Source organism: Spermophilus citellus (genome assembly GCF_964194105.1).
Source record: "Spermophilus citellus genome assembly, chromosome: 2".
Lineage (NCBI taxonomy): Eukaryota > Metazoa > Chordata > Mammalia > Rodentia > Sciuridae > Spermophilus > Spermophilus citellus.
The window spans coordinates 147,198,223-147,216,517 of record NC_138183.1 but is presented as its reverse complement, the minus strand read 5'-3'; the positions used below and the strand labels follow the sequence as shown (position 1 = coordinate 147,216,517).

Below are 18,295 nucleotides of genomic sequence, written 5' to 3'. Positions count from 1 at the left end.
TTGGGCTATCATCAATAGTTAGACTGTTGCTTTGGTAAAGGGTCCGAATTACATGTCAGGTGATCATTCTCAGTATAACAATATGTAGTCATCGCTGGGTGCAGTGGTGCACACCTGTAATCCCAGCAGCTCAGGAAGCTGAGGCAGGAGGAACGCAAGTTCAAAACTATCCTCAGCAACTTAGGTCCTAAGCAACTTAGACCCTCTCTCAAAAAAATAAAAAAATAAATAAATAAAAAGGGCTGCAGATGTGGCAGAGTGTTCCTGGGTTCAGTCTCCAGCACCCCCCAAAAAGAAAAAATGTAGGTCATGAGTTTGGAGCTGGGAAGATGGAGTACTGTGAGTTTATGGGTATATTCTGTTGCCCCTGGGGTTCATAAAGTTGCCTTATCTTTTTTGAGAGGGAAATGCCACTGGCACTGGACATGGGTATCCAGGACAGTGCCTCTAGGTGGAGCTTGTGCTCACTGTGGTACAGGAGAAATGACTGATACCATTGTTGATCTCTGCAGAAAACCCCACAGAAGCCCCAAACTGCTCCCGCTACTTCCAGTTCCGCTGTGAGAATGGCCACTGCATCCCAAACAGATGGAAATGTGACAGGGAGAACGACTGTGGAGACTGGTCTGATGAGAAGGACTGTGGAGGTGAGAGGCTCTAGGGTGCTGGGTCAACCCCACAGCCGAGACACAGCAGGATAGGTTGACCTGTTTGCACAGATTATAACTTTGTCTCTTTAGTGCCTGGCTTATTCTGTACTTTTCTGGTTTTTTTTGGGAGAATCAACCCTGAGGAGTTTTCAATCTTTCCTCCCATTTGCAATCAGGGTGCTTGGTTTTTATTGCCAGGGTTATTCATTCCTGATTTTGCAGGGCACAATGAGATGCCCAGAGCCTTGCTGCTGACCAGCAGCATTCACATCTCCTTGGAGCTTGTTAGAACCTCAGTCTCTGCCCTTCCCCCACACCTACTGAATGGGAATCTGAATTTTAACAAGGTCCCCAGGTCCTGCCTGGGCTGTGATTCCTCTGAGGAACACTGATGTGGGGTGCATGCTTTCCCTTTCATTTTTGGCATTGTCTCCAAACCAAGTCTTGGGGTAGTTGTGATGAATTAACTAGAGCAGTTTGGCCTTGGTAGGAATTCTCTATCCGTCCTGTATCTTCCAAGTCAGCTGTTCACCTTTTGTTTGCTTTCAGAAACACCTACAAAAGCAAGGCCATCTGAACATTAGCTCCTATCCACTACAGCAGTATGTAAATCTACTAACCAGAGGGGAAACAAATATCGTCTGTTCTGACACTGCATCATGAATGATTTTTAGATGGGCTGCAGTACAGAGCTGTGACTGTCACTAGCCTCTCTTGGTTGGTGCAGCTAAAAGGGGGATTTGGTTTGGAACACATTTTAGTCTGAGGTCAAACTTCTGGTAACACTTTGGGTTTTCTTTTTGGTGTTTTTCTCAGATTCACATATTCTGCCCTCCCCAACTCCTGGGCCCTCCACGTGTCTGCCCAATTACTTCCGCTGCAGCAATGGGGCCTGCGTGATGGACACCTGGGTATGTGATGGGTACCGGGATTGTGCAGATGGCTCCGACGAGGAAGCCTGCCCCTCGCTTGGTGAGTCCTGGTCTCAGCTCTCCGTGGTACCTGTTCCTGTGTCGAGGATGTTCTGGAGCACGGTGTAGGCATAGCCTGACTGCCCTGTGCTGCTCACCAATAGGGTGCTTCCAGGGCCGGGAGACTTCAGTGCTTTTCCCTGGATCAGACCCATGGGAACTCAGAAAGGGAGCATCCCATCTTCTGTAACTGCCCTCTGAACTTCCTACTGGAAAAGGCCAGCCACCCTTATTTCCCCGCGACCGCAGCAGGCAACCTTTGCTTCCTTCTCTGTGGGAAATTATAGTTGGGATTACAGGGAGGTTTTTGTGTGTATATTACTCTCTCAGGGGAGAGGGCCCAATTTTCCTGCTTGATAGTTGTCGAGCTGGTCCTTCTAAAAGAAGGGTGAGCACTGCCATCTAGTGGCTGCACAGAGGCAGCTGAAGAGCTATGCGTAAACCATTGCTGTAGGTAGGGCCCACCTTGAGACCCCATCTAGTGCCGGCCCCCCACCACAGGCAGAGCCTGGGTGAGGATGCCGAGTTTCCCTAAGCAGGAGTCTATTTCAGATTCACTTATAAACTGCACTTTGTATCATCCTTGCCGTGGCTGATCTCCTGGTTGCCCCTTGATGACATTGTTCATCCCATTGCTTCCCTGTTTTTGATATGTCGTTAGCGATTCTCAAGGTATGGCACAAGGACTCCTCTATAATGGAATCACCTACAGTGTATAAAATGCATAGCATCAGAACTTCTGGTACGGAGCCCAGGAGATAATCACATGATTCTAAAGTTCATTAAAGCTTGAAATTCTTGCTTCAAACAAGTACAATGTGATTCTCCCTGTCAAACCTCACCCCTGCAGAGCTTCCAAGACTCCTTTAGCTGATGCCCGATCTCACTGAACTTAGCTGTTGTCCTTTGGGTTCTTGACTGTGATCTGCTGTGCATCGATTCCTAATGGCAGGTCTCCTGTTTGGGGATGATACTGTAAATTACTTGGGATTTTCTCCTGTGTCTACCACAACAACAGGCAAATAGCAGCCCATAAGTGCTTCTCAAATTAAAACAAATTGTAAAAAAGGATTTAAAAAGCCATAAAAACCCTTTTGTCTCTAACTGTTCCCACCTATGTATTGAATTATCCTTCTCTCACAGTTGATTTTGGTTCTTAAAACTCTGGCCAGAACTAGCCAGTTCTGACTCATCAGAAGAGCAAGTTCCTTGCTTTATGTCTCATTCAGCTTTTGTGTTCTTGGTTGTCTGTAGCTCCCTGATGCTCTTCCATGTAGAAGACTCCTAGCTGATTTTTCTTCCTGGCATCAGCCTTCTATTAAGATGCATGCAGGTGGATAGTCAGCTCTCCCCCACTTGGGAGCCTTCCCATGACTCCTATCTTCTTCAGGAACAAGGGGCCTGGTTTACTTGGCTTAGCTTTCTAGGACCTTGGTAATTTTAGGGTTTATCTCTGAGGCTGGTCAGCGTTCCCAGAGAAGATTTCTTCGATCTTCTGCCTGCACAATAGGATCAAGATCTCACTGATAGAGGTCTCAGGAAGAGAGTGAGGTCTTCGTATTTTGCTGTCTGTAGGTTTAATCCTCAGTTTACCAGTAAGATGTTCTTGTTCTCAACTATGCCTGTCTAAAACAGCTCTTGGTTTTCATTCTGTCCAAATAACAACCCACCAGTCTGTTATTGGGATGATGTATGGGTGATAGTCTCATGGGGCTGTTGGGGTGGAAGGATGTAGGGAGTGTAGCTATCCTTTTTTTCTTCACCAGAGATGGAACCTGGGGCCTTGTGCATGCTAGGCAAGTGCTGTCCCACTCAGCTACATCCCCAAGACCCTGTAGTTGCTTCTTAAACAGTTCCTCTTAGTTAGTTTCTTTACTTTGCCTTTCTCCCTCCTCATTAGACCAGTTTGTGAGCTTTTTGAGGGTTGGTGATGTTGACCTAGTTGCTTCCTAGCTCTCTCCTCTGACAGCTTGGGATAGGCTATGGCCTTCTCTGGTCTCTTTAATCACTTATCACTGTCTGCTTTCCAGCTTCCCCAATTTTTTCCCTTTCTTTCTTTCTTTTTTTTTTTTTTTTTTTTGTTTGGAGCTAGGATTGAACCCAGGGATGCTTAATCACTGGACCACATCCCAGCCATGTTTTTCATTTTAACACAGGGCCTCACTAAGTTGCTTAGCATCTTGCTACATTGCCGAGGCTAGCCTTGACCCTGGGATCCTCTTGCCTCAGCCTTCCAAGCCCCTGGGATTATAGGCATGTGCCACCGTACCCAGCTTCCAAATTTGTTGCTTTTGTCTTTTTTCCCATTATTTGTACCCTTTTGGGGTTAGATCTTAAAATTATCTCTCAGCTAGGTCTTTAGTCAGGGTCTGAGAGGGAGCAAATTAAGTGGCGGTGTCCAGAGCACACACGGGTCTCTCCGGGTTCCCTTTGCAATTCCTAAGGCACTGTGCTCTCCTAACACATTGAATTGTCTCTGTTACTGGCCAGCTTGCATAATACTGAGAACTGAATTTTAAAAATCTCTTTTTCTAGCAAATGTCACTGCTGTCTCCACCCCCACTCAGCTTGGGCGATGTGACCGATTTGAGTTTGAGTGCCACCAACCAAAGAAGTGCATCCCCAACTGGAAGCGCTGTGATGGCCACTGGGATTGCCAGGATGGCCAGGATGAGGACAACTGCCGTGAGTAGTTTGGGAGTGCTTTGGCCCCAGGCAGATTTCCAGAGTGTGAAATATCCCTTTGCCCTGCTTCGTTTCTGGGTCAGCACACACCCATGTGTGTGAGTTAGTGCAGTTTTGTGTACCCATGTTGCGACTATGTCGTCCCCAAGGGCTTGCTACATGGACCCACATCATATCATCTGGTAGCCACATTCTTTCTAATAAGTTGCCTGAGATGTTTTAAACAATAGGAACAGATCTAACAAAAATATTTTCTAAGTAAGTGAGAAAAATTAATAGTTTTTTTTTCTTTTTCTGCTTGATATGTTTAACTCTTTAAAAACACCAAGGGATCCAGCCTATGTCCTCTATATTTGCATTCATTCTTCTGAAAGTGTTAAGTGAGGCACAGAGACTACATTGTTGGGGGGATTACCTCTGCACCTTATTAAGAGGTTCAGTCATCGCCCCTAGGGTAATTCTAGTTGGAGACAGAGAATACTGGCCACATGTGGAATGATGACCAGGCAGTCTGAGCCTGCTCTGAGATGACATAGACACTGTATCAGTGTGTTGAGTTCAGAATGGGCTGTGGTGCCTGTTCCTTGCGGGGAGGTTCCTTGGAGTAGGTGATGAAGGGAGAGACACTGGCTTTTGCACAGACTGAGGTTCAAAGTGTCACGTTGGCAGGGATGGCCTACAGGAAGCAGGGGGTGAAGTCAGAAGTCAGACACAGAGATGAGCTCATGTTCAATACCTTTTGGTCTCTGGTTGCACTGAGGCCACCTTTGGCCTGATGGGTACAACTGTAATGGCCCTGGAGGGGTGTGACTGAAGAGGAGTGCCTCTGATGATGGGCTACCCTAGCTCAGGCCTCCTGCTTTGCAGGCTCTCCTCCATCTATCCACCCATGACTGCAGACAGTCAGTGTCCCAGCCAGTCACGTAGTTTTACTTCCAGAAAGAACATTTCTTCATGCTCATCTGACTTCTGCCCTGGTGAACCTAGAAGAGAATGGCAAAGTCCCTCCTATCTATCTACAGAGCCTTCCTGCCCTGACCCCAGCAGCGAGCTCTCCATTCTTTTTTTATTTTTTAACTTGGTGGCAGAGTGGAAGTTACTGAGGGTTGAACTCAGGGGCACTCGACCACTGAGCCACATCCCCAGCCCTATTTTGTATTTTATTTAGAGACAAGGTCTCACTGAGTTGCTTAGTGCCTCGCTTTTGCTGAGGCTGGCTTTGGACTTGTGATCTTCCTTCCTTAGCCTCCGTTAGGATTACAGGTGTGCACCACTGAGCCCAGCCTCTCCATTCTTTTTTGATCCCTGTTCTAATCTCACTTTTTCCTCTTAAAATGAAGATTCCTTAATGAAAAACTGAGCCCCCAAATGGAACCCTATCAAATCTTACCATTTCAAAATGGATTAGGGTCTAGGCAGAGAAGGATAGTTATCCCTTAGTTTCTCTAATTCAGTAGTGAAGAAATTTATGTAACTTAGAGGGATCACATGGAGAGATTAAAAAATGAACATTTAGTGATCCCACCTCAGTCTGCTGAATCAAGAGCAGTGGGAAGGGGAGCTTGAGAACTCATCCTTTTAAAAGAGAACTTTCTCATGCTTAGCATTACAAAAGTTTGCCAAATACCTGCCCTTTGTAGATATTTTTCCCAGTGAGGCTGGGAAGAAAGGGAAGTGGGAATTGGCCATCCCTCCTGTCTCTGTAGCACATTTCCCCACAGGGTGCCTGACTAGGCTTTCCCTGCAGAGTCTGGTTAGGAGGAGGGACTGTATGTCTTCAGAATCTTCAGTCTGGCGGGATGAAAATTGGTTGATCATGCACGATGTGGCCGGCACTGATCAACTGTGGGATACAGTCTGGTGGGAGGACCACAAATCAGCAGCTGTGTTTCAGTGCAAGGTGGGCAGTAGCAAAAGCATCTCCAAGGAACCAGCATAGTTCAGAGTGGACCTGATCATCCTCCAGAGAGGTGGCAGCTGGTCAGGAAAGGGATGATAATGTCTAAGGAGCAGGTTTTGTTTTTGTTTTAAACCTTTTTTTTTTTTTTCAGTTGTAAATGGACACAATACCTTTATTTTGTTTGTTTATTTTTATGTGGTGCTGAGGATTGAACCCAGAGCCTCACACATGCAAGGCAAGCGCATTAGTGCTGAGCCACAACCTCAGCGCCAGTTTTGTTGTTTTTAGGAGATGGGGTCTTACTACATTGCCCAGATTGGTCCCAAACTCTTGGGCTCAGGCAGTCCTCTTACCTCAGTATCCGGAGTGGCTAGGACTACAGTGTGCCAATGCAGAGTTTTAATGGAGAAAAGTGGGGAAAGGTGGCAGATGGTGGGCATCCCAGCCACTGGAGACAGCATGAATACCCAGAGGCTCAGAGACACTGGGAGCACCTCTGTAGAGGGCCATGGGCAGGGAAAATGGTGAGTACATAGAGACAAGCCGGGCACTTGGGTACAACGGCCATGCTTAGGGCCCCTTATCCCCTGTCACAGGGAACCATTAATTATTTTAGGGAGTGGTGTTTGTATTTTAAATCACTTGGACTTCATCATGAGAGAAATGGTTTAGAAGGGGAGGTGAGATTGGAGGCCAGGGACTACTGAGGCAGCCAATGTGATGGGGCTGTGAGGTGAGAAAGGAAGAAGGCACGTTGGTATATTGGAGGTGATGTTCATAGCAGCCATGAGTCCTTGGCTGTGGAGATCAACAGGAAGGAAGAGAGGCGAAACTAGAAGGAGGAGAGGAGAAACTGTCCAGAGAAGAAACTATAGGCTGATGCTAGCTTGGGTGGGGCATGGGCAGGTTTCCCTGTGGGGCCGGGGACCACGAGGGGTGGAGGATGGGCACTGGAGTCAGGGCTGGTGTTCGGCATCTTGGTTGGAAGCGAGGCATGTGGGCCAGCAGCCGGGAGGAGTTGCCCTTCCCATGTTGTATCAGCAGTCAGTCTTGCTGGAGACCCTCTGCACCTAGCCCCTCATGAGCCTTCGCCAGTTTTCACACTCTGTGGTCTCCTTTAACAGGCTCTGTAGCTATGGGCATGTGGAGACAGATTCCACCATGTCCTTTTAGGTCTTGACAGGCTCCTGACCTGAGAGAAAAATCGTCTCGAGATTTAGCCTGACGTGTCAAACGTATTTATTCTCACAGCAAATAGATTTTTCTCCTAAATGTACTTTTTCTACAGGGGTCATGAGGCCCTCTTTGTTCACGCCTCCTTCTTTTTCATGAATGTCACTCTGCTTTCATCTTGGCTGTCTGAAGGAGCCTTTCTTTGTCCAAAAGTCAGGGAGTTTGATAAGTTGCTTCCTAGGGGTCTTTGTTTCAAAAAATACCCTTTGACTTTTCCACTTTTTCAATTTGCAAGCTAGGGTGATTTTTGTTTGTTTGGTTTGCTTTTTTTCTTGGAAGCTGTGAAGGATCCCATTATTAACCTTCTGCTCTTGGTCAGTGATCAGGACCTGAATAAATTCAGATGCTTTTGGGGGAAGAACCCCTGTATATCATTGCACCTGCTCTTGTCACGTGGAACTTGGGAACCAGGAAGATTTGATTCTATTGCCTTATTTATTTGTATTTGTTTCATTATTATGCCTTTCTGCTTTCTTACCTTTTTGGGGATCTTTTTTTATTTTTCTCTTTGCTTTATCCTAAGCAGTCTTCTTCAGGCTGCTGCTACTTTGCTCTGTTTGCTGTTAGAATCATTTCTGATTCTTTGTAAATGGCCCTACTCTATTTAAAAGGTCATTACTAGATTGGATGAAAATTTGGAAAGCATGCTTGTTACATCTGCAGGTAATGCAGAGTCAACAAAAGCATTTATTTTCTGGTAAAATAATCAGGACTCAAAAAGAAAAATGAACACTTGGTAAGGGAAATGTACCTTCCATTATTCTCATGTAAATTATATATTTATTTCACTTAATTGTTAATTACCTTGTGATTTTGGTATTGTCTCCATTGTAGGGATAGGAAAATTGAGGCTCTAAGAGAGTCTTCCAGTCAGTACCAGACTGGGATATTTATTTAGATAGAAGGTCATGATCTTTCTGCCATGATGTCTGTATAGAGAGGTTTTTTTTTTAAATGCCAAGATAAGAAACAATTTATTATAGAGAGAAGAAAAATTTCTCATCCAAAATATAGAAATCTGTACAACTTTGCCACAATCAATATACATGAACATTACAAACTTATACCAGTTCATAATTTACCAAATAAAAGATGACTACCAAAGTTCACAAAAATAGATGGTGGTCTGTGGAAAAGACTTTTACCCAATTAAGTGTGTAGAGATTTTATCAGAGAAGAATACACCAAACCTAACAGAGAAATCAAACAGGACTTAGTACAAAAGTCTACACTTATGTTAAAATAATGAATGCAGTGGGCCTCTGGGATATTCAAAGAGCAGAGCAGGTTGATCCCACACTCACCAAAGTGATAGAACATCTGAGCCAAGTAAGAGATCATATGACAAAGTGAATGTTCAAAATAACCAACAAAGAGGCAAAGACCTACAATGTTCCTCCTGGTGATAGTAACCTATTAATTGGCATTCTTTAAATCTGTGTTTTCAGGCTGTTTCAAATTTGTCTTATTCACAAGGATGTTGCTTAATTCAGGGTCTTAAAATCAAGATGTGCTGTCTCCATAATTTTCCTAAATCCATTAATCCGATCACCTTATCAAAAACAAAATGGCTTGAGTGTGGCATGATTCCTCTCAGAGAAGCTGGCCCCTGCTGGCCACTACTTCTGTTCTAAGTGCCCATCCACCATCTCTTTAATAATCATTTAAGAATTTGCAGAGATTAATGGCAACCTTATTTCCAGAATCTCAAATCTGGGTTTTCTTGCTTTTGGAGTTTTGAGATATATTTTATAAGGAAGCCTCAAACATCTTTAACAATCCTACTCAGCTGTTGTTGGCAATAGTTTTCGCATATTCTTATCAAGTGGTAGACGTCTGTGATGGGAATCTTGTGTTTTCCAAGTGGTCCCCTTCTGAGCAGTATCCCTCTCTGACTGTCCTGTATGAAGTGGCGCGTCACTGCCTGCCCCTTTAACTCAGACACCATTACTCTATGTTCTTTTGTGGCTCTTACATTATCTGAAATGACTTATTTGTTGGTTGGCTTGTTTGTAGCTTCTCTCAAGAGAAGATAATCTCTTCGACAGTAGGTGCCTTGTCTTTCCTATACATGTTCTTAGTGCCTGGAGCAGTTCCTGATGCCTGCAGGACCTCCTTTAATGCTCAGTGCATGGGAGGGTGAAGTCTGTCTTGGGATCCTGAGACTGTTACAGCAGTGGTTCTTCAACTTTTTTGTAGAACTCCAGTATGCTTGTATATGGAATGCAGTTGTCCACCCGCCCCCACCCCCCAAGACAAACCATTTTCAGCTCAGTGTGTAATAGATTTCTGTAATACAATGATTTTCTTAAAGTGTGGGATTATAGTTTGTGAAAAGCCTCATAAGTGGTTTTTGTAGTTCCCTTCTCCCTTTGTATCTGCAGATTCTGTATCTGTGTATTTAAATAATTGTGGAGTGAAAAAAAATATGTATTTACATACATATATAAAATGTATTTATACTGAACATGTATAGACTTTGGTTCTTGTCATTATTCTATAAACAAAACAGTATAATACTGATTTGCAAAGCATTTACATTGCAATAAGTATTATAAGCAATCTAGGGAAGATTTAACGTATACAAGAGGATGTGTGTGAGTTATATGCACAAACTGTGCCATTTTATATAGGGGACTTGAGCATCTTTGGAGTTTGGTGTCTGCAGGGATCCTCCAGCCAATCTCCTGCAAATGGTGTGGGACCACTGCACTGTATTAGCTTTTTTTTTTTTTTTTTTAAAGCAAGTACTAAGCTGAAACCATCCTAGAGACTCATGCAGTGTTATTAATTCTTTTGTATGAAAATTCATCAATTGAGAACAATTGTTAAGTGTTCCATTCCTGCTCTCACTACCTTTCTCCCTGGCAATCCTCATATCTTTTTGCCTCTAAGAAAATATTCCTGGATCCTTTATCCATTTCTGTTGACCATACTGGTGGTTCTCCTATGAACACTATGCAATTTCTCTACCTCTTTCTCAAAGAGTGGTTCTGGCCAGCAGAGGTTCTGGCCAGCAGTGGTTCTGGCCAATTTTCCTGATTCACACGGGAGCTTTTAAATACTTCATCTGCTGAGCTCCTACTATGCTCTGCTACAGGAGGTTTGGGGCAAGTCCAGGAGTCTGTACACTTTAGAAGTTCCCTAGGAGACTGTTAAAGAATTACTGCTGTTGATTCTTTGCTCTTAGATGACTACAGTGACTGAGAAGTCCTTTTGGTAATTTCTTTTTCTATTAATACCCTGGAATAGAATTTAGAGAGTGTGATTAAAGAAATTTATTTAAACTATTTTAGATGAAGCTTTTTTTTTTTAACCTGGAGTGTAGGCATGGTCATCATGTTGATATAAATGGTATAGTCATGTATGGTAGAGTGCATGTATTTATTTGCACATGGGATGGAGGGTAAGAGCTACCACGAGTTTTGTTCCTGAATCCCAATGGAGAAGTTATAGTCCGGGCTCAGGAAACCAAGATAGAATCCCAACATAAGATCTGGACAAACACAGGGGCTGGAGTGCATATCGGTTTTCCGGCCACTGTAATGAATTACCTCAGACAGAGTATCATGGAACAACACTTTTATTTTCTGATAGTTATCTGAGTCTGAAATCTGACACGGTGTCACTGGGCTAAAACCAAGGTGATGGCAGGGCAGTTCCTCTGGAGGCTCTAGGGGAGAATCTGTTTCATTGCTTTTGTCAGTTTCTGGGGCTGCCCTCTAGAGGCTCATGGCTTCTGCCTCCACCTGGGAGTCAGCAGCGCTGGATCTCTGGGACCCTCCTACTGTCTTTACAAATCTGCCTCTGGACACATCCAGGAAAGGGTCTCACCTTGAAGAACCCATGTGGCTACATGGGACCATCTAAAAATCCAGGTCGGACTTCCTTCATCAAAGTCCTTTATTTAATCGCATCTGTGAAGTCCCTTTTGCTAAGCAAAGTAACTTACCGGCAGGTTCCAGGAATGAGAATGTGAAAGTCTTTGACTTGGAAGTGCAAGGTTAATTTTAGGTGCTGACTTTGGGTCTCTGGCATAGCCCTTCCTTGTCTGGGCTGGGGTAGGCAGCTTGGGTCTGGATAATGAAGGCCTGAAGTACCTGCATCTGGGCCTGGCCCTGATCATCCTTGGGCAGCAGATTTGCTCCCCATAGCCATTCCCTCCTTTACTCTTCCTTTAGTGTCATTTGCAATTGCATTGTTATCACTGCCTTTCTAGAGCCTTCCATGCTGGAGAGAAGATGAAGTTTTGGTTAGTAGCCTGCTATAGTTACATAACTCTTAACTGACTTTACCTTTATTTTGCATTATTTCTTTTTCTATGAAAATATTTTGAAACTTATACAATTAAAAATACTTCATCAAGTGGGCACACCTCTCAACATTATTGTGATACATCTCATTATTTTTATTACTCAAGCCAGAAGTCAGAGTGTCATTCTAGGATCTAAGAATAGAACAGAGTAATTAGTATTGTGGAGTTCTAGCTATAGCTTGTTGGTACCTGCCAGGAACCACTTAGGTGCTTGATCTCACTAGCTCCCTGCAGACACAATAGCTGTAGAATTGTCACCCACTTTTCATAGGAGAACTGCACTTTGGTGATATTAAGCAGCTTGCTCAAGCTTACACAGAATGAAGACTTAAACCCTAGTTTGCCTCCAAGTCTCACATCCTTCCTGAAGGGAGATCCAGTTGTTAACAATGAATCAGATGGTGCAATGGCACCGGTGCACATTCTCCTCCACATTACAGAAAGGTATTTTGAAGCAGAAGTTGATTAGCTGAAAGAATTCAAACTACTTTTTCTAACCATGGGTGAACCTGGACCTTTGGTGCAAATTGGTCCTTCCCCAGGTTCAGGAAGGCTCTTTGTGTTTCAGCCACACACAGCACCTTGACCTGTATGAGCAGAGAGTTCAAGTGTGAGGATGGTGAGGCCTGCATTGTACTCTCGGAGCGCTGTGACGGCTTCCTGGACTGCTCGGATGAGAGTGACGAGGCGGCCTGCAGTGGTGAGTAACTTGCACACTGTGGGTGCTTCTAGCTTGGAGCTTCTAGAACTTTCCCTAAGTCTGAAAATGAGGGTTGGGGCACAGCTCAGTGGTGGAGCACTTGCCTAGCATATGCAAGGCCTGGAATTCCATCCCCAGCACAGCAAAACACAAAACAGAATTTGGAACTGAAATGGATTTGTGCCCCGCTTCGTGGCACCAAGTGAGCTGGCCCATCTCTGATATAACTTCCCTCTACCTCCTACCTTTTGGTGAAGGGGCTGGTCTTGGATTTATCTTCAACAGACTTCTTGCCTTTTGCTGATATTCCACTGCTTTCTCAGAGCCTCAAACCGCTGATGGGGTTAACTCAGTCCTCCCTGGAGAGTATTTAGTGGTACATTCTGCTATGGCATTGTCCATGAACTTGCAATGTTCTCTTTTAGAATCAAGTTTAAATTGCCTTGGGCAGGAAGGAGGTGAAATTCCAGGAACAATACCATGATTGGAAATATGGGAACCCTAGGGAAGATTGTAGAGGGAGGTGTGAGCTATATTTTCTGGAATTTCTTTTCAGTTAGTGATTGTGATCTCCTGACAATTTAGAATGCAGCAGCCCTGCTTTAAAGCCGGGGTTCTTTGAAATTTGAGAATTTATAAGATATAACTTTACTCCTTATCTCTTCAGATGAGTTAACTGTATACAAAGTACAGAATCTTCAGTGGACAGCTGACTTCTCTGGGGATGTAACTTTGACCTGGATGCGGCCCAAAAAAATGCCATCTGCTTCTTGTGTATATACTGTCTACTACAGGTGGGTCCCATCTCTGCCATGGTCCTTGTTGCCACTGGATGATCCGTAAATTCTCTTGTGATAATCATTCTGGGGCTCTTGATTAGCCATCCATGCCACTTGGCTGAGACACTATCTTTGTTCTTTTGGCCAGGGTGGTTGGAGAGAGCATATGGAAGACTCTGGAGACTCACAGCAACAAAACGAACACTGTTTTGAAAGTCTTGAAACCTGACACCACATATCAAGTTAAAGTACAGGTTCAATGTCTGAGCAAGGCGCACAACACCAATGACTTTGTGACCCTGCGGACTCCAGAAGGGTGTAAGTTATAATCTTATTTTTGTGGCAATTACAAGACCTCATGTGGGATGTTGAACAGGTTTTCCCATGGATGCTCAGGAATGTGGAGACATACTTACCTGTGCCTTATCTGTGCAGAAGTCTTGTGGCTAAGTTCTGTGGTCTTGCCTGAGCTGTTTAACATTTATTCTTAGCATGGCAGAGGGTGCTCTTGCACCCTAAGATAGGATTCTCTCCACCATTGCCCTCTTGTGTCTCTTGTCATGTCATTTCCCTTGCTTAGGACCTCATCGTCATTGAAATACGAGGCATGTCAGTAGTTTTGTGACTAAGCTTTAAAGAAATTTGCCAAAATCATGTTTCTGAGAGAGCTCCCTGCTTTCTCCTTTCAGAGTAGCGCACTTGGTGATGATCTGCTTGTTCTCTTCATTTTCCCTGTTGCCTGAAGTATCTTGAATACATATCACTCATTAAGGAGTCTGTTGTGGTGGTGACCATATTCATTTGGATGTAGAATTTCTGTGATGTTAGAATTAGTCTTATTCCTTGACAGTCATGCCCATGGGTCTGTTCTGTGGTATGGGAGGCTGAGGCAGCAGGGGCTGTCATTGACAATTAAGATCACAGCATTGAAGTCCAGGGCAGTGGTGACTTGGCCTGCCAGGTGATCCCATCCTGCAGCCCTGTGGATGTGTGACCATCGGGCTCGACTGAGCCCTGATCTGATGTGTGGACAGCATACCTTGCAATCTGGAAGAATAGGAAATGTATCTTGTCAAAGTACAGAAAATAAGCTAACAGACTTCGTAGTGGGTAGGTCTCAGTACCTAGATTCCTTCTTTTTCTAGAAGGAAAAAGATTCCTTCTTTTTCCTTTTTTTGTATTTCTGGGACATAATGTGTTTTTTTTTTTTTAATTAGAGTATATAATATTATATATAATATTGAGGTTCATTTTGACATATAAGCATAGAATACAATTTTCTCCCATTCAGTATTAAGTGCTTCCTCTTTCCCTCCCTTCTCCCACTCACTTTCCTTTCCTCTATTCTACTGGTCTTTTTTCTATTTATAGTGTCTTTCTTTCTTTTTTTTTTTTTTTTAACTACCAATCTGTATTCCCTCTTATTTTTGTTTTAAGCTCAGAAAAATTCTTCTAGCTGACCACTATGTGATTCGGAAGTTAACTCTCTTTTAAAATATAATTTGTACAAGATTAATTGTCCATAGTTGTGGGGTATACATTTCAATACATGTATATAATATGTAATGATATTATATGATAGGTGATGGTAGCTTATCCGTCACCTCAGACATTTGTCATTTTTTTGTGTTGGGAACATTTAGTCTCCTTCTACTACCTGTTTTGAAATACTCAGTTAGTCGTCGTTATCCACAGTTACCCTGCTGTGCTGTCCTTCTGTCCAGCTGCACTGTGTATCTGCTCACCACTTTTCATCTTTCCCTCACCCTCCATCCTCCTCAGCCTCTGGTTGCCACTAGGAGATGAGGTTTTTAGTTTTTCAGTTTCTGTATGTAAGCGAGAACATGCAGTATTTGTCTTGCTGTGCCTGGCTTATTTCACTTAACATAATGTCCTCCAGGCTCATTCATGTTGTTATTTCAGAATTTCATTCTTGTGGTTTAATGATATTCCATTGTGTATGCGTGTGTGCGTGTGTGTGTACAAACCATGTTTTCTTTATCCAGTCATTCCTCACCTGGCTTCTGGGTTGGTTTCATATCTTGTATGTTGTGAATAGTGTGCAGTGAACCCGGGAGTGTGGGAACCTCTTTGACATATTGATTCGCTCCTGTTCTTTGGCTTATCCTCAGGAGTGGGCTTGTTGGATCTTGGGGTAGTTCTGTTGGTAATTTTTTTGAGAAACTTCTATGCTGTTTGCCATAATGACTGCACTGATTTGTGGTATTCCCCCCAGCAGCTTAGAATTACCCTTTCTCTGTATCTTTGCCAGCATTTTAAATTTTTTGTCTTTTTGATAATGGCCGTTCTAACTGGGGTAACATGATATGTCATTGTGATTTTGATTATCATTTCCTTGATGATTAGAGATTAGCTTTTTTTTTTTAAATTTACTTGTTGGCCACTTGAATATGTTCTTTTGAGAAATGTCTAATTGACCATTTTTTATCAGATTTTTTTTTTTTGCATTTGAATTGTTGAAGTCCTTGTGTATTCTGACTATTAATTCCCTTGTTGGATGAATAGGGTGTCCCATCACTCTAATAATTATTTATTTATTCCGTAGAAGATTTTTATCGTTACTTTTTTTGACAAATGAGACATGTAACCTACTAAATTTTTACTTTTGTGGCAGTGTTTTTTTGGGTCATATTATTAAAACGGAGTCTTTGCCCAGACCATTGTGCTAAAGTATTCCCCTGTGTTTTCTTTTAGTTTCATAGTTTGGGGAATCTTACATTTAAGTCTTGGATCTGTTTCAGACATTAAAAAATATATATATATATATCTTTCAAAAAAAAATATATATATATTTTGAAAGAAATCCAGTTTCATTTTTCTGCACATGAATATTTAGTTTTCCCAGCACCATTTACTGAAGAAACTATCCTTTCTTCATTGTATGTTCTTGGGGCCTTTGTCAAACATCAGTTGGTGTAAATATGTGGACTCACTCCTAGATTCTGTGTTCTGTTGGTCTGTGTGTCTCTCTTTATGCTTTATGCTGGTGCCTTACTCTTTTGATTTCTAAAGCTTTGCGATGCATTCAGCTTTGTGGGTTTTTTGTTTGTTTGTTTGTTTGTTTTTGGTGTATGTGTGTGTGTACATTTGGCCACTTAGGATCTTCTATGACTTCATACAAATTTTAGAAGGATTTTTTTTCTTTTAATATGAAGAACATTGTTGGTATTCTGATAGGGATTGCACTGAATCTGTAGATTGCTTTAGGGTAGTATGTTCATTTTAGCAATATTAATTCTACCAGTTCATGAATGTCTCTGTGTGTGTGTGTGTGTGTGTGCACGCGTGCATGTGTGTCCTCTTCAGTTTCTTTCATCAGTATTTTATAGCTTTCATTGTAGAGCTCTTTCACCTCACCTTCTTAGTTAAATTTATTTCTTATATTTATCTATTAATTTTTGGTTGCTATTGTAAATGAGATTGATTTCTTAATTTCTTTTCAAGCAAGTTTGTTGGTGGTTTGAAGAAATGCTACCAGTTTTGTATGTTGATCTTGTATTCTGCAACTTTACTGAATTCATTTAGCACTTGCAGTAGTTTTTTGCACCCTCCAGAGACTCTTGTGATCTGTGTATGAGATTATGTCTTCTGCACACAGGGATAGCTTGACTTGCAAGTTGCCTCTTTTTATAGTGCCAGATGCCCCTCGAAATCTCCAGCTATCACTCCACAGGGAAGCAGAAGGTGTGATTGTTGGCCACTGGACTCCTCCCATCCACACCCACGGTCTCATTCGTGAGTACATTGTAAGTACCTTCCAGGAGAGGATATGGGTGTCAGGGTGATAGAGATTTCTGCGTTGATTTATCATAATTTTGTGGATAATGACCCACGTGTCAGAACATCTGGTACCCCACTTTCCCCTTTCCTGACCTGCCACTTTATAAGATAACAGGGTGTTCTAGACCTCTGGTTATTTTTAATCATTTTTTCCTTCTCATTTTAGGTAGAATACAGCAGAAGTGGTTCTAAGATGTGGGCCTCCCAGAGAGCTGCTAGTAACTCTACAGAAATAAAGAACTTACTGGTCAACGTTCTGTACACCGTCAGAGTGAGTATTCACAGCTGTCCTGGCCCTCTGGTCAGTCTTGGAAACTAGAGACATGTCTCCATTTCATGAGCACTCCGTGCTTACTTTTAAGAGTGCGTATTGTTAGTCCATAAAATACCCAGCTCCTTGTCCTGAGGAGGGAAGCAGACTTCCCACAGATAATCAAGCACTTAGGCAATGCGGCTTTCCCAGCTTGTAACCAGATTTTCTGCTAGCTTTCCAGCACCTATAACTTTTGCACATACCCTTTTCTGCTTATCTTTAGCCCCAGGGTGAGGCAGAGCTATTGATAAATGGCATTTATAAACTGATTTTGTGAGGTTCTTATGACATGTAATGTTCCCTTTAACAGAAAAGAGAGAGATTTTTGTGTAAAGCATGTTTGAGACCATTACATGCACAACCTCCAGAAACCCCCTTGTACTAATTTCCCCAATACCCCTTTTATATATCTGTGCATTTAGAACTTGGATACCCATACATACACACTGGCCATTAGAAAAACCTTGACATGTGTCTATCAAGAGCAATTTTATAATCTTGGGACTATCATGATTTACTTTGCCCAGGCTCCTTCCCTTTGTTTCTTCCCCCTCTCATTTCAATTGCTGGGACCCCTGAACTTCACAGGTCACTCTCTATATAATTTTTCCACCCTCATTGCCAAAATTTCACCCCTTTAGCTCATTTAGAATTCTTGCCATATGGTGTTATTGCCTTTATTTCATACTAATTCACACTCTAATTTGAAAAGGTGGCTGCGGTGACTAGTCGTGGAATAGGAAACTGGAGCGATTCTAAATCCATTACCACCATAAAAGGAAAAGGTAAATGATTCTACCAGCATTTGCAGATTTAGAGAAGATAGGAGCCCTTTGGAAATGACCTTCAGTATGACTGGAAAGGAGCAGCATAGATTAGAAAACTTCACACAGCTTCTTTCTCCCCAGCACATGCACACATCTGGGTATCTCCAGGTGCTTTAGATAG

General features: G+C 42.8%; 1 protein-coding gene across 1 annotated transcript in view; it reads left to right on the top strand.

Annotated features, from left to right (window-relative positions):
- The window catches only part of SORL1 (sortilin related receptor 1), a 162,934-nt gene that overhangs the window by 121,924 nt on the left and 22,715 nt on the right, over positions 1-18,295 (top strand). The window contains exons 30-38 of the mRNA XM_081281228.1: positions 513-647; positions 1,467-1,622; positions 4,157-4,306; positions 12,323-12,454; positions 13,122-13,248; positions 13,382-13,551; positions 16,888-17,000; positions 17,201-17,305; positions 18,060-18,132. Of these exons, the coding sequence (XP_081137354.1) occupies positions 513-647; positions 1,467-1,622; positions 4,157-4,306; positions 12,323-12,454; positions 13,122-13,248; positions 13,382-13,551; positions 16,888-17,000; positions 17,201-17,305; positions 18,060-18,132 (1,161 nt within the window). The remainder of the gene's footprint in view (positions 1-512; positions 648-1,466; positions 1,623-4,156; positions 4,307-12,322; positions 12,455-13,121; positions 13,249-13,381; positions 13,552-16,887; positions 17,001-17,200; positions 17,306-18,059; positions 18,133-18,295) is intronic.